Source organism: Nuphar pumila, chromosome 7 (genome assembly GCF_984573655.1).
Source record: "Nuphar pumila chromosome 7, dmNupPumi1.hap1.1, whole genome shotgun sequence".
In the NCBI taxonomy this organism is placed as follows: Eukaryota; Viridiplantae; Streptophyta; class Magnoliopsida; order Nymphaeales; family Nymphaeaceae; genus Nuphar; species Nuphar pumila.
The window spans coordinates 32,964,998-32,992,882 of NC_143255.1; the positions used below are offsets into that span (position 1 = coordinate 32,964,998).

General features: G+C 36.9%; 1 protein-coding gene across 4 annotated transcripts in view; it reads left to right on the top strand.

The window, feature by feature from the left end:
- Nucleotides 1-7,666: 7,666 nt before the first annotated feature.
- The window catches only part of LOC149831821 (uncharacterized), a 28,976-nt gene continuing 8,757 nt past the window's right edge, over nucleotides 7,667-27,885 (top strand). The window contains exons 1-4 of one of the 4 annotated variants that reach the window (XM_090014162.1): nucleotides 7,667-7,711; nucleotides 8,823-9,210; nucleotides 9,455-9,507; nucleotides 9,677-9,714. In XM_090014162.1, the coding sequence (XP_089870288.1) occupies nucleotides 7,685-7,711; nucleotides 8,823-9,210; nucleotides 9,455-9,507; nucleotides 9,677-9,714 (506 nt within the window). In that variant the 5' untranslated portion in view covers nucleotides 7,667-7,684. Of the gene's footprint in view, nucleotides 7,712-8,146; nucleotides 8,268-8,805; nucleotides 9,211-9,367; nucleotides 9,508-9,676; nucleotides 9,715-27,885 lie in introns of those variants that run through there. The other 3 variants (XM_090014161.1, XM_090014163.1, XM_090014164.1) reach the window with 3 other exon arrangements.

The following is a 27,885-nucleotide window of genomic DNA, read 5'->3' on the forward strand; positions in this document are numbered from 1 at the left end:
CATGTGTATGCGGAGAGAGAGAGAGATTATCATGATTCTTATACTCATTTCTTACATTTTACATTTTTATTTTATTTTCCCTATGTTGTTAACCAATAAAATCTTGAGATTTGAGATTTGTGACTATGGTCCATCTGATAATTAGCAAGTGAAAGCAATAAAACTTTGAAACGTAAAATGAAACTCCAATGTTTTTCATAATACTGGATAAAAACTCGTTCTTTTCGGAAAAAAAAACTAGAACATGAAAATTTATGTTTAGAAAATTGTTTTTAAAAGGAAAAAAAACTCAAATACGGATGCAATTTTATGAAACTTTTGTTTTTGAATCACACTAAATCGTGTATGTCAACCCATGGTTCCTGCAGTGTAACTTGATTTTCAAGGAGCATATCATGTGCGTATGTTCACTTTTTCACCTCATTTATGAAAATAGAACCAAAATAAGATTGTAATTGTTTGTGATTTATTTTTGTTAGCTTATTGTTTTATTTCACCTGTATATTGCAAAAAAAATAGATACAGCCTTTTGGCTAAGACCAAGCAAATCGGTTTCACTCATCCCTATCTTTATACCCCTTAGGATTTCTTTCATGCAAGTTGTTTTGATCAAATCAGACTCTACAGATGTAATCTGCATTGTTTGTTTAGTTTAGATCGGAATTTAAATTGTTGAAATCGGACTTTTGTGCAGGATTTTTTGGAGATTCGAAAATCAACAACTGACAAAATACAAAATTTGTGATTTAAAAGATCATATTTTTTGTTAGAAATGCAACCCAATTATCCATGCTGAATACAATATGGGGTTAGATTTGATTAAAACAACTTGCATCATAAGATTTAAGAGGGGTGTGAAAATGGGGATGACATAGGGGATGAGTGGAACTAAACTATGTGATCTATAACATTCATCGACATTTAAATAGCTGAAATCCGACTTGTGTGCAAGATTTTTCAAAGGTTCAAGAACCAACAGTTGACAAAACACAAAATTTTGTGATTTTAAAAGTCATACTTGTTGTCAAAAAAATATGATTCAAGGGTGGATTCTTGTTAAATTGTCAATGTTGAATCAATCTATAGGGTTAGATTTGATCAAAACGACTTGCATCATAGGATTTAAGAGGGGTATGAAAATGGAGATGACATAGGGGATGAGTGGAACTGAACTCGTTCATTGCCTTTCGGCCAATGATGAATGCCTGAATGGGAAGGCCTCAGGACTTCTAATTGAATTTTTTGAAAAAAAAAATAATATTTAAGGGCCAAATTTTTGGCCCCTCACTAAAAAATGGCGCTCACATTTTGAAATTACTTATATGGACCTCTATTTTTTTTCAACTGCCATTTTATATAGGTCTTCTTAAAAAAATGATCCTACTACCCCTGAAAATATTGAAAGTGACATGGTTGCTATTGTACTCACTAAGCGGTGTCGTCGTAACCCCAAGGGGGTTTGGCGTAGTGGGGTGGGGCCTTGGCTGCTAGACGGGTAGTCAAGGTTTGATTCCCATGGGGGTTACCCCTTTGTGAAAGCTAATGAGTAGCATAGGCCCCGAGGGGGGGGGGGGGGGGAGGTGTCCTAGTCTTAGAGTTTTACGCTGCCCGTACGACAACCATAGGTATGGCAAGCTGAGCTAGCGCAACCAGTTCTTCATGCCAGATACAGTTTCTTTGGGTTATAAATCCAAAAAAAAAGTGGACCGGGGGACAACGGGGCTCCGCCCCACCTCACCCCATTTGGACCGGGGATGAAGGGCATGAAACGGGGATGGAGGCGGGGATGAAGGACATGAAACGGGGATGGAGGTGGGGATGAAGGTTAAAATCTATACACGTGCGGGGATTGACTTACGCTTTTCCCCGCTCCGCCCCGTCCTCGTCTCCGTCCCAATCCCTGCCTAGCCTCACCCCGCCCCATCCCCAATCCTTTAAGGGATGACTATAAACTAAGGGGAAATGGGGCCCCGCCCGTCTCGCCCCCGTTTGAACCGGGGATGGAGGACATGAAACGGGGTTGAAGGCGGGGGTGGAGGTTACAATCCATTCCCGTGCGGGGATGTAGGTTCAGATTTTGAAACGGGGGGGGGGGGGGGGGGGGGTGGAGACCTTGTCCCCCGCCCCAGTCCACTGCCATCCCTATGTGTCATCCTAGCCATTTTTTGTTGGTAGATGGTCGCACAAAAAAAATATAGAAAATGGATACCAAAATGTCAAAAGAAACTTAGTGTGCATTTGAAGGCCCATGGTCGAATCCTGCTGGCTCATGGGGGCTATTATTGCTTTCACACGGTTGGGGCATGTAAGGTTGGGTGGTTGTGTCCTCAACCCAGAGTTTTACCTTGTAGGAAAGCAGGCCCATTAAGTGATCTAGTTCTTGTTGAAGGCTCCTTGTTTATAAAAAAAAAAAGTGTGCATTTGAATACTCAAAGAGGGATCTAGTCTTGGGTTCACGTCTGATCTAACCTTTTCTAATCTCAACTTTGGATCTTAAAAACAATAAAAAAGAATGGATTTCTACTCTAAAAGACAAACTCATTCTATATGGCTATATCTTGTTTCAACTTGGAGGCAGTAAGGACATCAACGAATTGGATACGGTTCAAATTATGGTTGATCTAAATCCAAATTTAAATTTTCAACAATAAATCTAAATTTGAACTCCAATTCAAAATGTAACATATCCACTATAGATATGAACCTTAACCCAATTTTGTATGGTACTATCAGTTTCAATAAAAGCAAGTTGAAACATGTATTTTACATAAAAAAAATACGTAAACAGTTTAGATTATATCTCGATCCAAATGCAATCTAACAAAAGTATTGATCAAGATCGAAGTCCTAAATCGAAAGAATCCTACCATATAAGTCTAGATCTGATTAGAAAATATACATAGACCCTATTTTAAGATACTTATTCCCAAAACAAGGTAGCATAACCTGATAAAATAATGTATTCGATTTGGATCAGTGGTCCAATCAAATAGAATTCATTTAACACCCAAAAAGAAGACAGGATGAGTGACAATGGTCATGTTTAATCGAGACTCAACTCGTAAGGTGTTTGGTGATAAAGAAGGAGAAAACCTGGGTCAGACCCAAATGGTTCAATTACTATATAGAGTCAGGTATGGTTTGTGAAATTTCATACTGGACCTATATCCAACTTGACTTTCAATTAAGATCTGTAATTTCTTAATATGAAAAGGATAAAAAGTATTATTTTGCTAGGTATGAACTAGGTCTAGTTCTTGTAATCCTTATAGGACCCAAGCATTATTTTTCTTATGGAGGGTCTGATTGGCCCAAGTCCAGACCTGATACTAGTACCTACTCAAAGTCAGATTCAGATATAGACCCACTCGAGTCCCAACCAGGTCCAACCCTTACCTAATCCCACATAATATGATCTGATGGAACCAGATTAAGAGTCAGATGCCTGATTTGGATTAAAGAAACCACTATATCTGACTCAAATTCCATCAAACATGCACTTATGGGTTCGAATTCAGACTCATATTTGAATTTGAACATAGACTAAATGTAACGATCCCAAATTGACCCAAGAAAATTTATGATTTTTTTTTAAATGAATGAATAATTTTTAAACTATTGCAAAAAGATATTCTAGGGACCCAGAGCAGATCATAGATTTAATATACAGAAGACAACATACATCTCACGCATAGAATAAATCAAACCATAAATTTAGATTGAATTGGATTCAATAGAGTAGACTCCGTTTAGGGTTCAACAAGTTTTTCAAAATAATAACTCCTCAAAACTGTAAGAATCTGGTCTACCATATCATAACATTCGCTCCCTTCAACAAGCTTGTCATGCCATCACTGAGCCTCAATACCTAAAAAAGTTTTTTTCTTTTAAATGAAGTAAGAACTTAAGTTCTCGTACGCGACCTTCTCGAAATCCAACAGTGAGGAAATTAGCATAAATCAAACCAAATACAAGTTTAAGAGAGCTTTGACAATAATACATATTCAAAGCATAAACAATTCAATTAAAAACAACCAACAATCTTATGCTAAATTAAATATTTAGGAATACATGAACCAACGCAGCGTGCATGAATGACTTTTTAAGTTCAATTACCAAGTATTGCTTTTAAATGCATGTCCTTTCTCAATGAAACAAAATTAAGTTTCAGCTTTTATAAGACCCGCAGTTACAAAAGTCAGGTCAAATTTTTGAGGTCCAAGGCAGTCCCCAGTTGTACATCGGGTATCCACACCCTAGGTTGGAACATTGGTTATCGCCACCCAATGATGGGACAATAAGGGCATTCTCACCTTAGCCTGCCATACTATCATCAACCGGCATCCTCACCCTAGCCAACCACTGTTAGAGCATCCTCACCCTGAACGGCCACCGTTAGAGCATCCTCACCCTAAACGACACTCCTCGGTATATCAAGATGTTGCATCTCATGGTCTCCCATGACCGCCATCCCAGGTTCCTCAAAATCAACAAAGGGCAACCAAAATATTTACTGACAAGTTTCTTATAAGTCTTTAAATTATCAAAGGTTCTTTCCATAGCAACACAATGGATCCCAATATCCAATAACATACACCTTCACATGCATCATCAATTCAAATATGCACATCTTCATGCATTATCAATTCAAACATTCTCATCATGCATCAACTGATTGGGTCATCACCTCACTCGATCATAACAGTATAATATTGTCCTACATGTGAAACTAAATCATAAGCATTGTAAATCAATATACCAACATATTTCACAATTATTATCTCAATAATAAGACAAACTCATAGCCGCAAGAGGTCTACAAGTGGTTTAACTATAGTCATTGCACAATTTGCGTCATTTAAACAAAATACATATTCAAAACAAACATTTGATTCACACCAATACACGAATGTGTATTCAAAGCTGATCCACATAAATAAAAAAAAATATTCACATCCTTGGCTAAACGCAAGTTCATAACATAGCCAACCACAACCACATTCTTAACTAAAAATAATAATTAAAAGTTTATCCACAAATCCGTAATTCAAGTTTTATAATCATAACTAGAAAATTATCATATTTACATTCAAATTCCTAGATTTTACCTATTTAAGAAAAACTTGGATGCATTTGACAAGATCCTATATTTAAATTGTGTTGACAAAATACATATTTATAATTTAAATCCCAAATTTAAATCATTTGACAAAAATCTAGATTTATTCAATTTAAATCTTAGATTTAAATAAATCTTGAACTTAATTAAATTCATATTTAACCAATTAAATAAAAATTGAGAATTTTGTTTAATCTAAAACCATATTCAACTAATTAAGAAAAACTTTGATTTTATTAAATCTAAGACCAGATTTAATTAAGCAAGATAAACTCAGATTTAATTAAATCTAGTACCAGATTTTATAACTAATTAAAAACTTATATTTCCTTAAATCTAATTCCATATTTCATAGTTTTTTATTATGAAAGGGACTCCTAATCGCATAGGCTGAAATAGTCCTTTTTTTTAGAGTAACCTGAGATCCAAAATGAACCATTTACAAACCAACCCTTGGTTCAGTCAAGATCCATCGATAACCTATCAAATTGATCCCTTTGATCTTAATCAATCCAAACCAAAATTTAGGTTCAATCAAACATGAACCCTCAAAACCTATTTGAGGTTCAGTCCAACTTGAACCCTCAAAACTGTTTTTTGTTCAGCCCAAGAAAACCAAACACGAACCCTCAAACAAGTGGAACGTATTGGACCAGAACTTGGTAATTGAACCACCAAAGAAAATATATGCATAATCAAGAAATGTTTGTCATGATCTCTAATTACAAAGTTACAAATATGTGAAGCAATAATTACATCAAGACTGTGGAGAATGATAAGTCCTAATCCTTGAATAACTTTGCAATAACAGAAAAAAAATATCAGCAGGAATGGTGGTGACACAATCACATGATGCAAAGTTTGCTCACTTAAACTCATTTACCATACAAGTCTCTACTCGGATTGCAAACATATCAGATATGGGTTATCGTCATGCTTGACCTAACATTGTATTAGTTTTATCAAGTTGGATCTAATTATGGATCCAGCTACATCGACTTCTAAACTCATATTTGATCAGAACTTTTACAATATAAAACAAGCAAATCTCCACTTTCTTTTTCTTCTTGCACCCAAAAAGAAAAAGTAATTGGATCACATTATTCCTGATTCTTGCCCAAATCTGATGACAAATGGGTATCCATTCCCATATCCATATATTATTAGAACCAACCAAATATATTATTAAATCTCCTTAGGATTTGAACATGATACTCTGAGAATAGACACACATAGAAGGCATATGACAAGGAAGCGTTAAATAGAGAGGAAGAAAAAAAAACATAATCAGAAGACAAAATTATCTAACAGTTAAGCACCCTCAACCCAGCTTAGATATTACAACTCAGCAATGTCAAGAGGAAAACAATTATTGTATTAGATATAAATAAGCAAGGGACAAAACAGAAAATTTAATAAATACTAAACCAAATACAACAATATCTCACACTGGGAAAGCACAAAACCCCATGTCACATGAAATAGTGGTTTACATGCATGCATACCCATGAGATTATGTGTCACATACCAACCTAACTACACCAAGAGTTGGAAAGACACCCCTCACCCCTCTGCTCCAAAACGTATTTCACTTTATGCTAAAACCCTTATTAAACATGTTAGAAATTCAGCCAAAAGAAGAAAAAATAAAAGCCAAACTTTGGTTTGACGGGCTTGTTCATATCATCCCCAAGTATTAACAAAACCAAAAACAAATTTATTTCTTTTAAACCTATGCTTGGATCGACTCGTGCTAGCTTCCTCACATTATCTGACATGAGAGACTCGTACCTTGCTACTGTTGATTCGCAAAAAAGAAGAAGAAGATGAATGAAACGTTGAAGGAGGATAATCGATGGAGGAGAAGAGGCGTTGCTGCCTGCAGCCAGCTCCCCTTCATGTGTTGCTCTCTCGCTCTCTCAATATTGTCCTTGAGAGAGAGAGAGAGAGACTCACACTTGTTTTTATAACAGGAAAAGAGTCCTCTAAGGGAGCCTACTTACTGAAATAGAAAGACTTCTATTTCGGTAAGGAAGGTGCATCCCTCCTATCCAAAAAAATCTAACATAAATCTATATCTATATAGTATATATATTATCTTAATAATCTAGCTATAATTTATTATTTTATCATTATTATAATTTATTGTTTTTTAAAACCTATTTATCTTAACCCATATGGATCATGGATCTCGGCAATGAGTCCAATATCCATATCGGGATCCAAATTTCATCAGCCATTAAATATATATTATATATCACCCCAAACAGCAAAAATATATTTATTTAATAAAAACCTGTATTTATTAAATTTAAAAATAGGCACAAATTTATGAGATATTACACCAAATACGATCATCAATTGGATGTGAATATGTGATCTGTCTTACTAATTAATCCGGGTAAATTAATTCGAACTCGAACAGATATCCGACCCATAACCAAAATATAGCATCCCTCTGAAGCAGTGGCAGTGAAGAAATTTTCATGTAAAACGTGGGCACAATCCTTCTCCGGTTCTATCATCCCCCCGTTGCTGGAGGGGACTCACTCCTCCATGGGCTGAATGAGCGAGCTCTCATGCCTTCCTTCGGTAACTCCTCCTCCCCCTCCTTCTTCTGCGTCTTTCTCCTCTTTTCCACAACACCCACTTCAATTTTTTCATTCTAGGAGTTTCTTTCTGTTTGATTTTTCACTGTTTTTTCTGGGTTTTCCTACTAACTTTTCCCTCTTTTCTCTGTTTTTGTGCGTTATACATCAATTGCACTTCTTTTCTGCGCTTTCTATGTGATTATGTTCTCTGTCTGCTCTTTTTTACGATACCCACTTCGTTTTTTTTTGTTTTCCTTCCGCTGTAGAGATTTGCTTCTGTTGTTTCTGTTTGGTTTCTTTCTTTCTTTCTTTTTCATCTGTTTCTGGGTTAGGTGTTCCTACCGACTTTCTCCATCACTGTGTTGTGCGTTACCATCAATTGAACTTTTTTTCCTCTGTTTCTGTTTTATTCTTTTCTCTTTCTAGTCTTCTTCACGATACTCACTTTGTTTTTCCACATTAGAAGTTTGTTTCCGATGTCTCTGTTTCTGGGTGTTTCCTGTTGATCTTTTTTGGGTGGTTTGTTTCGTAACTTCCCACCCTCTTTCTATTATGGGGTAAGTGAACATATAGAACATGGTGATGGGTATCTATTTTGAGAATTTCAATCGTGTTTTTATCTTTGCCTCTAATATTCGTCTATATCCCTGCAAGTTTCATGCTCTGGTCCTGTGACAAACAAGAAATTTTTATTCATGCTTTAGGTTCTCAACCTGGTGAAAATTTACACGAAAAAAAGTGGTCATTGTGCTGTTTTTTATTGACATGTGTGTGTGCATTGCGTGTTTAGTAATCTATTCTTTTATTACAATGAATCCCTCTCCATTTCTTCATGTTTCTTTATTGACTGAATGGAATGGCAAATTAAAAATGTTATTATGTGGATTAGCGCTTGCATGGATCTTCCTGACTCACTCTAGCCAAGTCGGCACAGTATGATATCTATGTATATTTATGTACTTGGGCAATTAAATTATCAATTGGTCCAGCATTTAGATTATATCTTGTAGTTCAAAAAAGTAAAATCTTGGAACTTATTTTTGCTGCAACGGGGAGGGCTTACCGGGGATTTGTGTTTTCTGATTTCAATTACAGATTTTGCTACATTGCAGATTCCCTTGCAAAACCATCTTGTTACAACTTGGATACAGCCTCATTTTCCCCATAATAAAAGGGGAAAATGTGTTTCTTGGAAAGAGAAGTGTTTGCAATACGCGTGGCAGGTGCAGCCTCATGTCCCGGGTAAAGTGAACTTTAGGACGGGATATTTTCAGATGCGTGGAGTACTTCTTGTTAAGGCAGCTGCAATCATGGAACCAGTTCAGAGTGATAAAGGGAAGATCAATGACTTGACGTTGGATGATCCAGTGACTCGAGCATTTCAGTCTTCAGGCGAAGATTCTGATGAAATGGATGAGAGGGAGAAATCAAGAAGGTTGAAAATTTCTAAAGCAAACAAGGGAAAAGTGCCATGGAATAAAGGCAGGAAACATAGTGAAGGTAAAAAGGGTTATATAAATACCTTGAATTGTTTCTTGCTGTTGCGGACATTGTTTCATGTTTATTAGTCTGTTTTGTTACTTATATTTCTTTCTTTTTCTTCATCTCTATTTTGTTTACTGGTTTTCACCTCGGTTAGTTAATTTTATTATCACAGGATTGACTGCATTTTACATTGGTACTGGTGTATTGAAATATTTCAAAACCAAGGGCTTCTGATTGGTCATCACATTCTTGTATGCAGAAACACGTCAAAGAATACAAGAGAGAACGAAACTGGCGATGCAGGATCCCAAGGTGATGTCATGTAAGAACATTTTTTACTTCCGAAGGCTAAGCGCTTTCATGAACAATGAGCCAAAAAAAAAAAGAACAAGAAAAAAATAAAGGCGATGTTATGATCAAACAAATTGACATTGACAATTCAGTTAAAGAGTTCTACTCATTTGTTATGCAATGGATGCAGGTTAAAATGAAGTTGGTGAAATTGGGGCATGCTCAGAGGTATGTATTAGCAATCTTCTTGTCACTTTCGGTTATCCAAAACAAACTTTATTTCTAGCTATCTCCAATTTTTAAGACTGTTGCTTTCTTGTATGATAGGCCTTGATAGCAAAATTCATGTTGATTTGTTGCCAATTAAACATGCAAAATTTTAATTTTCTTTTGATATAAGTTGTCTGAAAATATTTTGTAATTCTTGTTGTGAATGGAAAGACTGTTTGAGAAAGATTGAAATAATTAGGAAGATGCATGTGTGGATTTGTTCAATTATAGCATGCTTAATATTCACTAGGGGAAATCTCATCCAGAAAGTATGGACACAAGTGTTGTCAATACATAAATTTATGACATTAACTCACAGTGCTGAGCAAGTTGGGAAAAGAATTCAGGAAAAGAGGGTAAAAAGGAATTACGTTATTGAACAATTTGGACAAGGGCACAATATGTCCCATGTTGACGTTAGTGACTACTATCAATAAGTTGGGTGGAGACAAAACCTTAGATATAAGCTTTTGACAAAGTTGGTCCACTGCCATTTTGCAAAAAATAAGAAAATGAGAGGTAGCATGCATTAACAGGCTGCTGCACTGAATCCCAGAATCCCAGTGATTATATCTTTGTATTAAGAAAAGAAGCAAGTAATCCACGATTTTTTGCTTCTTTTATGCTTCGTGGCAGAGGCAAGTTGTACACCCAGGCTTTCCACTTTGAGCTGTTTCTGGCTTCTCTGCCACTATGGGTAAGAGTAGGCCAGGGAAAGGTCTTGAATATTCATTGAAGGAATGTGAAGGGGCCACATATGCTTTATGCTTAAGAATTCAGAGAGAGAGAGAGAGAGAGAGATTCCAAAAGCTCTGATAATGGGGAAGGGGGGGTGGGTTCGGTAGGTACAAGTCGTTTTTAGTTCAGTTGGTCCTGGTGAGATGTGGTTTCTGTAGGCGTGGCTGCATGGAGATAAGGGCTTCGTGGGCCATCCTTGTTGAGTGCCGTCCATCTTTGCTTCAATATGGAGTAATCTGTTGAACTTTCTGAATAATCCTGTGGTAGTTTTTACTTTATTTTTGTTCTTTCCTTGCTCCTTGTTGCCTACTGAATTAAGATCTAAGATTTCCAGCATGCAGATCATGGCCAGCCAAGTTTCAGTGTTTGAAAAATCATGAGTACTCTCTTCATTGAGCGACTTATCAGTCCAAGATTCTCTATCAAGTCATATGTTGTGTCTCAAATGAAAATTGGCCTTTTTGAAAGAATTCAAAGTTTTTTAATGCTTGAACTCGAGAGGCTGTTAGCAGCTCAAACACTTTGGCACCTAGCTGAGGAGAATATTGTCTGGGCCAGGGAAAAGTTCAACAACTCTTAGATGGTGATGTGGAGGTAAGTTAGACACTCCTAACAAAGACTTATGGGTATTGCTGTGGAGCTTAGAAGGGCTCATCCAGTACATTTTGTCAGGATTCGGACTGCTTTTATGAGTCTCGGTCTCCTATTTTGGAAGATAGATCTTTTGTCATCTGGAATGATAATCAGCCCACTATTTCATGGCACAAGGTCTTTGGAACCCTATCAACAATCTGGGGAACTGGAAGGTGCTTCGCAGGGAGATTAATTGCCAAATGTTCAACAATGGTGAGAAGAAAAGAGAAGCACAATGGAGAAGAACCTTATTTTAATTCAACTAAAAACGAGGGATACAAGATATAGGGGTTGACTCCCCTTATTACAATTTATGCATGCCTAAAATATCCTTGACATTCTAAATAGTGACTACTTAGACTTAAACTTATAAATCTTGTCCATCACAAATAAGATTGCTTTGATTCTAATATTTCAATACTATAGTACATAAGTATTTTACCACTCCCCCTCAAACTTGGGAAGATGTGAAAACAATCATCTCGAGTTTGGTGAGAAATGTCTGAAAGAGAGAAGTAGACAAGCTTTTTGTAAAGAAATCTGCTGTGTTGAGTTGAACCAATATAGGACAAGGAGATTATGCCTTCCAAGTATGCTCTTCTAATAAAGTGACAATCAATTTTGATATGCTTCTTGCACTCAAGAAACTCTAGATTTTTTGCTAGGTAATAACACTTTGGTTGTCACAATACAATTTTGTCCCTTTGGTTAACTTTACTCCCGTATGTTCAAGTCCCCATCTCAACCAAATCCTCCAACAATTCTCCTTCATCATGCTTCAGTTTAGCATTTGGTTCTATGGGAGTATCAACGTGTTTATGGTCATCTACCAATGTGGCCTTGGTTATGAGTTTAGTTGCATACTTGTGTTGTGTTAACATATATCCTCGTTTAGCATGTGCAACTTCAAGACCTAGAAGGTATTTCAACTTTCCTAAGTCCTTTATCTCAAATACATCAGCACACATTTTCAATGGTCAATGGATCACCACTTGTAATGATCATATTATCTACGTAGAGTAGTAAAAGACAATGCCTAGTATCAGACAAAGATACAAATAAGGTTGAATCATGGAACCTCTGTCTAAAGCCAAGGTTCTTCATTGCACCACTGAATTTTTGAAACCATGCTCAAGGAGCTTACTTCAATCCATACAATGCTCTTCTAAGCCTACAAACTCTTCCCTCTTGACACTCCCTGAGGTAACTCCATATAAACTTCTTCCTCTAGATCATCATTCAAAAATGCATTTTTTACATTCAATTGCCACAAGTCCCAACCCATAACTGTAGATAATGCTAATAGGGTTCTAATAGTAGTCATATGGGCCATAGGTGCAAAAGTTAATATAGAATCTATACCCTACTACTGGTTGTAACCCTTCGCCACAAGTCTTGTCTTATTATCTCAAAATTGTTCCATCAGCCTTGGTCTTCACCCTGTACACCCACTTGCATCCAACTACATTTTTTCCTTTAAGAAGTTTCGCTAAGTCCCAAGCCTTCATTCTTTCCAAAGCATGCAATTTCTCACTCATTGTTTGCCATTCTAGATCTGAAAAAACTTCATCATATGTTTTAGGCTCATAATAGGAATGAATTAAGGCAAGAAAGGTTTGGTGAGTAGCAAAAAAGGATTCATAAGAGACAAAAATGAGTGGGAGGTACAAAAGGACAAGTACTACAAAGTACCTGAATTGGAGGGTCTTTGTATGTTCAGGATTGGTGGAAGGAAATTTGGACTTGGATGAGAAGGATCCTCCACCTCTTGAGCATGTTGCTTATAAAATGATATGGACTCAACTCCAAGTTTCCTTTTGCTATAAATCTATTTTCCTTTTTTAGTTCAGTATTTTCAGGGAAGGGAATTAGAAAAGAAAAGTTCAATTTACCCTTATCATCCTCCCTTTTAGAACAAAAATATGAACAATCTTCAACAAACTCCACATGTCTAGATATCTACATTTTTTTTTAAACAGGATCATAACACTTGTATCCTTTCTGGCCATTGAGATATCCTAAGAAGCAACACTGGACAGCTCTTGGAGATGTCTTATCTTATCCCATTTGATGTGGAGGAACAAATACAAAACATGTACTTGTACTTCCAAACACTCATCATAATCAGGTTTCTTGTCATACAATTTCTCGAAAGGAGTTACTTTTCCAATAGTACTTGATGGCATATGATTGATCAGATAAACAACCACTCCTACAACCTCAACCCAATATATTTTGGGCACCCAACTAGCAAACAAAAGGGCTCGAGTAGTCTCAAGTCATTGCCTATTCTTTCTTTATGCAACATCATTTTGCTCAAGAGTATATGGACAAGATTTTTTATGCACAATTCCTATTTCACACAAATTTTTTTTAAAAGTATGGCTAATGTATTCTCTCCCTCAATCTGATCGTAGGTAACGAGAATGCAAAATTTTCTAAAAATTTCATGTAATTCACTTATGTATTTCATATAATATATCCAAGTAAATATAGTACAATCATCTATCAAAGTAACAAAATATGTAGAACCCCCTTTAGAATGCACAAGAAGAGGTCTCCAAACATCAGAATGTACAAGATTCAAGAGACTACCAAACTCAATCTCACTAGACACAAAAGGAAAAGCACGACTCTTAGCCATCTTACAACTCTCACAACACTTAACCTGAACTTACTTTAAAGGTACAAACTCCCCTGAATACTATGAGACAACATATTGTAGCCTAGAACTATATATATGTCCTCATCAACGATGCCATAAAACTATCGGATCGACTCCACCCTCTTTCACAGCCTCATATCAAGGTGATCCACATAGCAGAGGTGCCCCTTTCTACTCCTAGTCCCAATTTCCTCTTTGTAGACCGATACTGCACTAGTCTCAATTTCCTCCCTGTAGACCTATACTGCACATAACAACCATCAGGAGTGAAGATAACATCATAATTTTATTGGGTAATTTGACCAACATGTGAGAAATCAGATGTGGGAGTCACCTTACTATCGTAGCAAGAGATAGAGAGAGAGGTAAGAGGGAAGAGAGAAAAAAATGTTGGGCGTAATGTCTTCTCCCCTTTCCATTGATATTTATATGTTGTACGAGTGGTACAATACAGTACAATACAGTACAGTATGCTGTACAATACAATACAATAGTACAATACAGTACAGTATGCTGTACAATACAGTACAATACAGTACAGTAGTACAATACAGTACAGTATGTTGTACAATACAGTACAATACAGTACAGTAGTACAATACAGTACAATATGCTGTACAAGTGGTACAATACAGTACAGAAATATATTCATTTACATATACATATTTAAAAGCCTCCCTCAAGTTGAGGATGATCTTCAATCATGCTCAACTTGCCCTTAAGTAACCAAAATTGATGACTAACCAATCCTTTGGTGAAGATGTCTGCTACTTGGTCTTCTGATCTGACATACGAAGCCTCAATTTCTTCTGTTTCAATCTTTTGTCTAACAAAATGCTGATCAATCTCAATGTGCTTCGTGCGACAATGATGAATAGGGTTAAAAGAAATATTAATGGCACTTTGATTATCACATAAAAGCAGAGAGGAAGAGATAGGTTCATTCAACTCTTGAAGAAGATGCCGTACCCAAGTGACATCAGCTGTCCCTGCTGCCATTGCCCTGTACTCTGCCTCAGTGCTGGATTTAGCAATGGCCTTTTGTTTCTTACTACTCCAAGTGACAATATTTGGGCCAATAAAAACACAATATCCTGAAACCGACCTACGCTCATCAGGGTCCCCACCCCAATCTGCATCACAATATGTAAGTAAACGGTGTCCTGTAGTGAAGCTTTCATCTTTGTGATAGAGCAATCCATCTCCAATAGTCCCTTTCAGATATCTGAGAATACGCTTAATACATTCCATATGACAATCAGTGGGAGCATGCATAAACTGAGATGCTTGATTTACAGCATAAGCAATGTCAGGTCTTGTAAATGTAAGATATTGCAACATACCAACAATGCGGCGATATAAAGTGGAATCATGATATAATTGGCCTTCTTTTGCACTAAACTTATGATTTAAGACAGATGGGGTGCTGAGAGGTTTACAATTAATCATACCAATGGTGTGAAGAATGTCAAGAGTATACTTGTGTTGACTTAGAGTGAGTCGATCATCTTGTCTATCGACTTCAACTCCCAAGAAGTATCGCAATGGGCCTAAGTCCTTCATCTTGAATTTGGCCATGAGTAAAGACTTGACCAAGGCAATATGTGCATCATCACTCCCAGTGATAATGATGTCATCAACATATATAAGAACCCAAGTAGTAACATGATCATTCTTATACATAAATAAAGAATGATCAAGTATACTCTTAGAAAAGCCATGCTGCTGAATTTCCATGGAGAAACTCTCAAACCAAGACCGAGATGCCTGTTTTAAACCATAAAGAGACCTTCTCAATTTACAAACCCATGTAGCCGCATCATGTTCACTATATCCAGGAGGTTGCTCCATATACACCTCTTCCTTCAAGTCCCCATGTAGGAACGCATTCTTGACATCCAACTGGCTAAGAGACCAACCATGCTGAAGTGCCAAAGTGAGGATCACACGAATGGTGCCAATTTTGACAACAGGGCTAAAAGTTTCCTCATAATCTTGCCCATATTGTTGTGTGAATCCGCGTGCAACAAGGCGAGCTTTATATCTTTCAATGCTACCATCTGGTTTACGCTTGATCTTGTAAACCCATTTGGAACCAACAACATTTCTATCAACATGTCGAGGAACAATATCCCATGTATGACATTCATGAAGTGCTGCCATTTCTTCGTTCATAGCTTCAACCCAAGCTCGAGAATGGGCTGCCTGATGGAAAGTAGACGGCTCTTTCTCTTTGGCCACATTGGTTAGAAACAACTGAAAGTCAAGAGAAAAATTGTTGTAACTAACCCAACGATGGATAGGATGCCTTTCACGTGTGGATCGTCGAAGAGGGGGAGCCTCGTGAGATGGAGTTGAAGGGGCTCCTCGACGGGCATAAACCAAACCTGAAAACCGTGAAGGTGCATCCTGGATGATGGAGTTGTCTGCTTCAAACTGAATTGGTTCATCAACAACAGGATCTCTGATAGAGTCATATAGCAAAGTATCACAAAGCCATGGATCATAAGTAGTTTGCTCATATACCTGAGAAGTATCACAAGTGCTGAAATGGTCATCATCAAAAACAACATTTCTAGACACCTTAATCTTACCAAAAATAGGATCATAACATCTATATCCTTTATACCCATCGGCATATCCCAGAAATCTGCACTGAACTGCTCTGTCCTGAAACTTGTTACGTAAAGAATGATCCACATGGACATAACAAATGCATCCGAAAGCATGCAAATCATCATAAGAAGGGTGAGAACCGTGAAGCAAATAATAAGGAGACTGATCTCCTAATAATTCCATAGGCAACCTGTTAATGATATGCACTGCAGTGTGAAAGGACTCAGTCCAAAGAGAGAAAGAAATATCAATATTGTGCATCATACTTAACGCGGTTTCAACAATATGCCGATGCTTACGTTCTGCTACTCCATTCTGTTGTGGAGTGTAAGGACAAGAGGAGTTACGTGTGATGCCATGGTCCTTTAAATATTCACTAAAATCATGAGATATGTATTCTCCACCACCATCACACTGGAAATAAGTGATATTTGAATTGAAAAGGTTCTGAACAAGAGCATGGAATTGTTTGAAAAGTTTGAACACTTCAGATTTAGATTTCATAAAGTAAATCCAAGTTTAACGAGTGAAAGAGTCAAGAAATAACACATAATAACGAGAGCCAGATAGAGATGAAACAGGAGCTGGGCCCCAAACATCAGAGTGAATAATTTCAAATGACTTGGAAGCTCTTTTATTGATACTTTGAAAGGGAAGTACATGACTCTTGCAGACATTACAACTAGGACACTTATGATCTAATTTGACTTTGGGAATAAAACCCTGAGAAGACAATTTGTCAAGGAACCCTTGACTACAATGACCTAACCGACGATGCCAAGAAACTGGCTTATTACATTGCATAACAGAAGAAGACTGACTCAAATAAGCAGGAAAAGATGGAGACACGGTAGATGACGTCTTCAAAGTCCCCGGGGCTGCTTCGAAGACGTACATGTTTCCGCGTCGTTCACCCTTAGCGAGCATCTTCTTGGTTCGAAGGTCCTTAAGACAAACAGAAGACGGAGTAAATTCCATGGATGAATTTGTTTCATCAACCAATTTAGAAACAGATAAAATGTTTTTCTCAATGGCAGGAGTGAGTAAGACATTTTTCAATGGTAGTGTAGATTGTGACAAAGAGAGAGATGCATTTCCAGTATGAGAAATAGGGTGGTGGGAACCATCTCCCGTGACAATAGTGCCAGTGCCAATATAAGGAACCATGTTGGAAAGTTTACCTGCATCAGAAGTAACATGTGCGGCTGCTCCAGAATCAATATACCAAACTCCATCATCATTCTGACGCAAATTCATGTTGTTAAATGCAGTCATCAGAATTTGTTGCACATCATGTGGCAACCCTGCACTCTGTCCCTGATCAGTACCCTGATGTGCTCGAAAATTTCCCTGCGGCTGCCCCTGAAACTGTCTAACATTCATCTGTCCAGCTCTTGGTCCTGGCCTCCCTGCCTTGTTGCGATTATGTGGGTTGTGCCAACAATCTGCTTTCACATGGCCACGCTTGTTGCAATGGAAGCAAGTAGGGACACGAGTACCTCTAGTGGCAGGTGGAGCAGTAGGAGTAGGAAGGAGTCCTCCACGGCCCATATGAGCAGCAGGTGGACGAAATGAGGTAGACCCAGATGTAAACATGACAGGATGAGGATCATCAATAAGATGATCTTGAGTCAAACTAACTTCATACTGTAGGAGTTTGGCCTGTAAATCCTCAAAGCATGGAAGTGTAGAGGCAACCTGTAATGCAGTGCAAAACATACGATATTGGGGCCCAAGGCTTCCCAATACCTGCTGAACAACATCTCTGTCAGAAACAGGATATCCAATAGCGGCCAACTGATCAATGATAATTTTGATATCCCCTAGAAATTCAGTAATGGTCTTAGTTCCCTTTCGCATAGATTGGAACTGCCATTTCAGTTGAAGTGCACGTGATTCAGAAACCTGTGAATAAGAGTGAGCAAGATGTCTCCATAGTTCTGCAGCAGTAAAATGGTCAGAGATAGTTTATAATATACGATCAGATAACGTGGCAGTCAAATAGGCAACCACAGATTGGTCCTTCTGAAACCAAACATCATACGCAGGATTTGGAATAGCAATGCAACTCACCTTCCCATCATTACCAGTTACCTCTTGCGTAATAGTCATAGGTGGGGCGGGTGATCCCCCATCCAGATGCCCGGAAAGACCATGACTTCGGATAAACGGCAGAATTTGGCGTTTCCAAAGTAAGTAGTTATCATGAGTTAATTTGTGAGAAACAAGTTGAGAAAGAAATCCGGGGCTGATTTTAGAATCCATAAGGAAGAAGATCAAAGATGAATCAAACAGCACGACAGAAATTCGTAGGTTGTACGGACAGAACCGTACGGACAGAAATTTTTGAGTTTTGGAAATCACGATTTTTTAGTTAATCGTGCAGAATGTACGATTTATCAACTATATTGCAAGAAATAGATAAGAAATCACAAGAAGTTTGAGAAAAGAGGCACTTTTGAGAAATGAGGGTTCCCAAATTTGGGGAAAACAGAAATTAGGGTTGATAAAATTGGGGATAACAGAATATGTAAGAAGAAAAAGATGCACGATATGAGGAAATGAAGAAACGACGTCGAAATATAGTGATTCAACGGAGAAACAACAGAGAAAAGATGAAAAAAAAAACACTTTCCTTGAGAACGCCCAAAAACGCACGTCAAGGTCCTTAGGGGCCTTCCAGATGATCGTGATTACCACGCCCTTGGCTTTGATACCATGTGAGAAATCAGATGTGGGAGTCACCTTACTATCGTAGCAAGAGATAGAGAGAGAGGTAAGAGGGAAGAGAGAAAAAAATGTTGGGCGTAATGTCTTCTCCCCTTTCCATTGATATTTATATGTTGTACGAGTGGTACAATACAGTACAATAGTACAATACAGTACAGTATGCTGTACAATACAGTACAATAGTACAATACAGTACAGTATGTTGTACAATACAGTACAATACAGTACAGTAGTACAATACAGTACAGTATGCTGTACAATACAGTACAATACAGTACAGTAGTACAATACAGTACAATATGCTGTACAAGTGGTACAATACGGTACAGAAATATATTCATTTACATATACATATTTAACACAACATAGGTTAAATTCATGGCAAGAGAAGGAACAAGGTAAAGTCCAAAAATATTCAACTTATTTTTAGAATTAGTGGAGGAAGTGACGAAATCAATCTTTAATACATTGACAGTGAAAAATGTTGCACCACATGGTCTACAATTGGTTAACAAGGACTCATTGCCCGCCATGTGCCATGATGCCCCTAGTCTATTAACCAACTTGAATGTATGTCAGAACTACCTGCAAAAGCACTACCTGAAGTAGATGAAGCATGGGAAGACTAAGCAACAGGAGAAACAACTGAAATGAATGAGTGAGCTATGAGCTGATGAATCTGCCGCATATCCTCCAACAGCTGGGAGTGAGTAGCATGTTGAGGACCAGAAGTAGCTACAACTGAGGAAATTCCTTCCTCTCTTGCTGGAGTTGTCTCACCTCCTAAACCACTAGATCAACAGAAATACCAGCAGCTGCCCCAAACTTCTTCTTAAGAGCTGGACGTGTATTATTTATATGCCACTCATGTCTCCTCTGAATGCCCCAGCTGAACCTGTGTGTACTCTCCCTCGAATTCCACTCCGTCTAGTAGCAGCCTACAGACTCCTCTATAACCTATGTCACATGGGTGCGGGTGCGGGGATGCGGCACTTCCAAAAAACCCGGGTGCGGGGGGTGCGGCAATATATATATATATATATATATATATATATATATATATATATATATATATATATATATATATATATGACTTATAACCAGTTTTTTTTTTTTTGCCGGTGTGTTTGTTTGAAGACTTGTTACCCACGTTCTGCTTGTTGTGTACTTTGGCGCAACAGGACAAAATTGATGAACCGAAAGGATTGGCAATCTGATCGACCCAGCCTACTGTGTTCTGCTGACTGTCATGATTCAATCATGTCTGAAACTCCCTGGTCTTCACGAAAAAAAATATAAGCGAAAGGTTTGATGTGGTTTGTTGGAGAGAGAGTCTTCACGAGGCCTAGGCTCCACCGCCACTGCCTAGGGTTCTTCAAATTTCATTTTATATACAGTTGCACACAGATCTCCGGTCTGGACTCTGGATGACAGCTAAAAGAAATTTATTGGATTTGACATGTGGAAAAGAGAGGTCTACACCAGGCTACGGCTAGAGCACCCATCTCGTCAGGAGAAAAGTGAATACTAATAGCCACCAAGGCTACCACCACCATTATCATTTATTATGGAGAGAGAAAATCCTTGACGAAGAAAGATCTGGATGGTTGAAGGATAAAGACTTTAAAAGGCTCTTGAATTTTGGTTTTAATTTTTGAGGAAGATGGATCATCATTTCCAAGTTAACAATATGTTTTCCAACGCTACGAATTCATTGTTTTGAGGCAGGAATAGCATGGGATGCCAACAAAGCTCGTCAGATGTTGTGGACACAAGTGCCCCTTTATAAAACAAGAGCAGCAACAACAAGCAGGCATCCACGCTTCGGCTGTTCCGTCCTTTCATTCTCTCATCACTACGTGCAGGGATCCAGCAAGGGGTGGGGAGAGGTGAAGAATCTGAAAGTCCTTGTCAGGGAATAGGCAACTCTAAAGAGACCGAAGTTATCAAGGCCAAAATCAAAACAAAATCAAAATCCAGCAAGGGGCGGGTCCCGCTGCGCGGTCAGCTGTCAGCAGATTTTTTTTTTAAAATTTTGCAGCCCATTTCATAGGGCAAATTTTAAAAAAAATCAAAAAATTGGGCCAAAATGACCCTGGGTGCGGTCAACGCACCCAGGGCCGGGTTGACCGCACCCGCATCGCGTCGCGTCGATGCGAGTGCGGCACCTGTCTGGCCGAATCCCTGTGACATAGTCTATAACACACCAACATGGCTCTGATACCATGTTCAACAATGGTTTGAAGAAAAGGGAGACCCAATGGAGAAGAACCTTCATTCAATTCAACTGAAAAATGAGGGATACAAGATATAGGGGTCTGACTCCCCTTCTTACAATTTTTCATGCCTAAAATACCCTTGACAATCTAAATAGTGACTACTTAGACTTAAACTTACAAATCTGGATTGATTTGTCCATCACAAATAAGATTGCTTTGACTCTAATATTACAACACTACAATATATATAAGCACTTTAACACCAAATACTACAACCACAAGAGAGCATCAATATGTTAATATATATATATAATCTATTTTGTATTAGTTTGCCGAATAGGGGCATTTTTGTCTTTTTACATATAATTATAATTGTCTTCTAGAAACAACTATGTTCTACTTTTTTCTATTTTTTAGGTTTTTTTTTATTTCTTTTATTTGCCATTTGGGCCCCTCTCATAGAGTTGTTGGAGCCCAACAGTCATAAATATGACCGTTGGGAGCTCCCCAATGACTCTATGAGGGGAGCTCCCAATGGTCTCCCCTCTCTTTTGATGTATATAAATAAGGGTGTGATCTCCCTATTCTTCTCATTGTATTCCAAGCACCTCTTCAATAATATTTTTATTCTTTTAACTTGTTAGTGTTGCCCTTTGGAGGCTTTGTGTATTGTCCCATTGTGGACTTCTTGCTTATGCACTTTTGTGCTTATTGTGCCTTTTTAATTGTTCACTATTGGACTTGTTTGGTGCTTTTGCACTTTGTAATTATGCATACTTGATTACATGGTATCAGAGCAAGGTTGTATTTTTTGTCTCTTGAAGAGTGACCATTAAAAGATTGTGATTCGAGAATCGACATACTTGCGACAACTTAAGTGGAGGAGCTCTTTTGTGTTCTTCCATACTTCTTCCTTCTTCTCTCTAAGCCACAATAGAGAATGAGCAAAATGTTGCTCTCCTTCAAGTTGAATGATACCAATTACATGATGTGGGCATTCACCATGGAAAATAACTTCAAAGTCCAGAAGCTTTGGGGATATATAATGGGTTCTATTTTGAAACCTCAACTCAAATTCACCAAGATGGAAGGAGGGCAAGAAAAAGCTTTAGAAGGAAACTCACATAAGGGCTATTGAGGACTATCAATCAAAGATAGAAGATTGGGGAAGTAAACATTCCAAAATTCTTGCATGGTTTATGAAGAATGTTGAGCTCAAAATATGTGCCAACATCACTAAATTTCGCAAGGGAAACGAGACATGATTTTTTTTAAAGGTATGTATAAACAAAAAGATCTTGCAAGACAATTTTTTCTCTAAGAAAAAATGTGTATCATCAAACAAGGGGACATGAGTGTCCATGATTACTTTAACACTCTTAGTCACTTATGGGATGAACTATCTCTTCTTGAACCCAAGTGGATTACTAGTGAAGATGTTAAACTAAGAAGAGAATAAATGAAAAAAGAGTATTTTTTTCAATTCTTACATGAGCCTAGGCCCGAATATGAACAAGTTAGATCTTCTGTTCTTCATAAATCTAAGCCTTTTTCTTTGGAGGATGTCGTTGTCGAAATATGCCAAAAGGAGACTCGTCTTGGCATTAATAAAGGAGGAGATGAAGTGTTAGCAGTCTACACTTTTGGAGGCATAATAACTATAATAGAGGCTACAAGAAGGCTATTTGTCATTATTTCCATGAAATAGCTCATATACGACCTAATTGTCTCAAGTTATATGACACCCCAAAGAACAAAGTAGCTTCCGTTAAATAAACAACACTAAGGAAGGAAGAACCAATCAAATGAAAATATTCTTTTTCTCTTGCTCAATTATCGAAGGCACGTCAAATGTTACTCAAATCTCCATCTACATCCGGTACCGCAATAGCCTCATCTTCTCCTCTAGGTATGTCTGCTTGGATTCTTGATTTTGGGGTCTCTTTTTATATAACACCAGATGAAAATGGTTTATCCGATTTATACACTAATTCAAAAACCTCCTATGTTTCAATTGTCGATGGAACATACTTGCAAATTAAATGTGTTGGAACCTTAAATTCCTCTAAATTTTTTATTTTTGCCAAAAATAAAGGTTGTTCCTCAACTAAGTTTAAACCTTCTTTCCGTTTCACAAATTTTTGATCATGGATGTGAAATCTTATTCTCATCTAAGGGTTGCTTCATACAGGATCTCCGCTTCGGGAAGCAGATTGGAAGGCGATAGGAAGAGAGATCTTTACTTCATAGACTATCCAAACCTTCCTCTAAATTGTTTTTGTAATTATGTTCAAGATAAAGATATTAAAACTTGGCATAAACGACTTGGACACCCAAGCTTCTCAAAGGTGTATCTTCTCTCTTTTGGGAAAAAAATTTGTAATGAAAAAAGTTTAGTTTGGAAAGATTGTATCTTTGGAAAGATGAAATCCACTCCTTTTCCTAATAGAACCCTTTCCTAATAGAACCTTTTTCTCTAAGAGACCTTTTGAATTAGAGCATTTGGATGTTTGGGGAAATTCTCTCATCATATCAAAAGGATGATATTCATATTATGTTACCTTTATTGGTGATTTCACTAGATATGTATGGATATATTTTCTTAATTTCAAATCCGACGTATTCTCTTTCTTTAAAAAATTTCATATGATTGTCAAAAATCAATTTCAAAGCAACATCTCTATTCTTAGATCCGATTTGGGTGATGAATACTTGTCAAATGTGTTTCAAAATTATCTAGAACTGGACGAGATTTGTCACCAAAAGTCATGTCCTAGAACTCCCCAACAAAATGGGTTAGCCGAAAGAAAACATAGACATATTTTAGAAACCACTAGGACATTACTTATTTCTAAAGATATTTCAAAAAGTTTTTGGGCCACGGCCGCTCTAACATCAACTTATTTGATAAATAGAATGGCTTCATCATCCTTGCAAAATACATCTCCTTATAAAAAACTATTTGAAAGAATACCCGATTTCAAGTGGTTGCAAATTTTTGGTTGTAAGTGCTTTGTGCTTTTACATAAAATAGATAAATTGTCTCCAAAAACCGTTGAATGTGTATTCATGGGTTATGGAGAGAACCAAAAGGGATATAGATGTTTTGACCTTAAAAGTAATAAATTATATTTTTCTAAAGATGTAACCTTTTTGGAAAATGAAAATGGTTTTGAGAGAACCAAGAAAAACAATAAAGTCGATTATTCCTTTCTATTTGATCTCTTGCCCACAAGAAGGGTTAAATTCTTGTGATGATTCTTTGAATGACATCGGGGATAATCCCTTAAATGACAATGAAAATGGTGATGATAATGTGCATTTAATTAATGAGAACGAGGAATCATCTATAAGTAATGATATAAATGATAAACCTATTCAAATTTATACTTGGATTGAACAAAGGAATCTTTTAAATGCTTTAGAAAAATATTCTCAAAATTCGTCATTAGAAGAAACCTCACTTAGAAGATTCAATCACATGTCCAACTCACCAAGTAGGTTTATTATATCTTATGACACATTAACACCAAAATATAAGTCATGTCTAATAGCATTACATTCTTATCATGAACCATCACACTATAATGAATCCAAAAATCTTTCACAATTGCTATGAATATAGAACTTAAAGCTCTTAAAAAAGCTAAAACATGGGAAATAACTTTATTACCTATAGGAAAGAAATCTATAGGATGTAAATGAGTTTTTAAGGTTAAAACCAAAAGTGATGGGTCTCTAGAACGATATAAAGCTAGGTTAGTGGTTAAAGGGTACTCTCAAAAGTATGGCATTGATTATGAAGAAATATTTGCCCAAATAACTAGAATGACTAGTGTTAGGACCCTCATGGTCGTTGCATCTATTAAAAAATTGCCCATCTGCCAACTACATGTGAAAAATGTTTTTCTAAATGGTAAATTAAATAAAGTAGTTTACATGGATCCTCTGTTTGGGTTTTGTATTGAAAAGAATAAAATCCTTAAACTTAAAAAGGCTTTATATGTTTTAAAACAAGCTCTTAAAGCTTGGCATGATAAATTTAATAATGTAATGATTCATTTGGGTTTTCATTTATGCTATATTGACACTGCTCTTTTTGTTAAAAATACAGGTTCTATGGTTGTTATCCTTCTACTTTATGTAGATGATATGATTATCACTAGAAGTGACAAACGAAGAATCAGTGATATTAAAAATATTTTAAAAGAAATTTTTGATATGCCTGATTTTGGTTTTTTTAGATACTTCTTAGGTATTGAAGTTGCGTACTCTCTCAGAGGGTACATTCTTTCTCAAATGAAACTTGTTGCTGATATTTGTACCAAGTATGATATTACAGATGATAAGAAGATAGAAACCCTATAAGTAATTAATGCTAAATTGAGGCTGAAAGATGAGACTCTACTTAAACATCCTACTCCTTACTGCCAACTTGTTGGGTCACTGACATACTTATCCATCACTCACCAAACATAGCTCATGTAGTTCACTCTGTCAATCAGTTTCAGCATGCTCCTACCACTGGGCACATGAGTGTTGTCTTGAGAATTGCTAGATACATCAAGAATACTACAACTAAGGGGTTTTTTTTATCCTCATCTTCTTAATTTGATTTACATGCTTATACTAATGCTGATTGGGGTGAAAATCCCAATGATAGAGTATCAGTTTTTGTGTATTTTTAGGTGACTGATTTCATCGAGATGCAAAAAGAAGCATAAAGTATCATTATACTCAACTAAAGTTTAATATCTTGCAATGGCTAGAACAACCATAGAGCTTGTGTGGTTTCGAAGTCTTCTCAGTGATATAGGGATAATCATCTCAACTCCTTCGAAGATGTGTTGCGACAATAAGATAACAATTTATATCATAAGCAACCACACCTTCCATGAGCGAACTAAACATATTGAGATGGATTGTCATTATGTATGTGATGAATATCTGAGAGGAACTATTGCATTGTTGTATGTCGCATCTGAGTACCAGTTGGAGATTTCTTTACAAAAGCTCTTTCTACTCTTCAATTTATTTTTCTCCTTAGCAAACTTTCGGTTATTCCCCATAAGTTTGAAAGAGAGTGTTAAAATATATATATATATATATAATCTATTTTGTATTAGTTTGCCCGATAGGGGCATTTTTGTATTTTCACATGTAATTATAGTTGTTTTCTAGAAACAACTATATTCTACTTTTTTCTATTTTTCTTAAGTTATTTTTCTTTTCTTTTTTGTTTCTTTTATTTGCCATTTGCGGCCCCACTCATAGAGTGGTTGGGGCCCCAACAACTCTACCAATGGTCTCCCCTCTCTTTTGATGTATATAAATAGGGGTGTGATCCCCCTATTCCTCTTGTTGTATTCCAAACACCTTCAATAATATTTTTATTCTTTTAACTTGTTAGTGTTGCCCTTTGGAGGCTTTGTGTATTGTCCCATTGTGGACTTCTTGCTTATACACTTTTGTGCCTATTGTGCCTTTGTAATTGTCCACTATTGGACTTGTTTGGTGCTTTTGCACCTTATACTTGTAATTTCGCATACTTGATTACACAATAATCATGTACAAAAGCATGTTCTTTAAGATGGTCAATCGACTGGTTGACTACTTTGCAACTGTGATTTTAAGTACTATTCTTTGATGATGATTAATATTACTAATTGAGCTTGTCCATTCATTTTTTTTTTATAAGAGGCAATTAGGATTTCTTGTGGTTCAACTAAGCAATAAATCAATTCCCAAGAGCCTAAACATGATCACCTGAGATAAAGCAAGCAATAATTGCAGCAAGAATTTAAAAGACATTCAATGCCAAATTAGCCTAGACTTTCCAGAATCAAGAGACCAACTCTACAGGGTAGAAAATTTTGAAGCCAACTGCACTATATGGCACTTAGAAGTTCTTCAAATCTATATAGTATCGGAACCAAATCCTGTACACACAACTTGCTCACATGGTTCCACTATGGATTTGAAGCCAACTGCACTATATGGCACTTAGAAGTTCTTCAAATCTATATAGTATCGGAACCAAATCCTGTACACACAACTTGCTCACATGGTTCCACTATGGATTTTCTCTTCATGAGCCAATCATGTATAACCATTGTCATCTGTTGTATTCCATCAGTTCGGAGGGAAAAAAGCTGAGAAGTTTATTTATTCCACTCAATTGAAGAAATCTTGAATCTTTGTGAATGAGTCAACTATTAATGCACCATTCTAATTGGAAATTATTTGCTTTCAAAGGTTTAGTTGAACGGTTAGAGTCAATTTGATGTTGCTTTCTTCAGATTGAGAGTCAAACTAGATATGTATTTCTTTGATCCAAGTAGAGGATAAGTTAGAGCAGAATCTCATGCACTTTCTAGTCGAATACCAGCATGTGTGTATACATATATATATATATATATATATATATATATATAGAGAGAGAGAGAGAGAGAGAGAGAGAGAGAGATTAGGGGTATGCAGGAAAAACCCAAAAGGAATGTAGCTCCAGTATTAATGGGCAAACTTGTA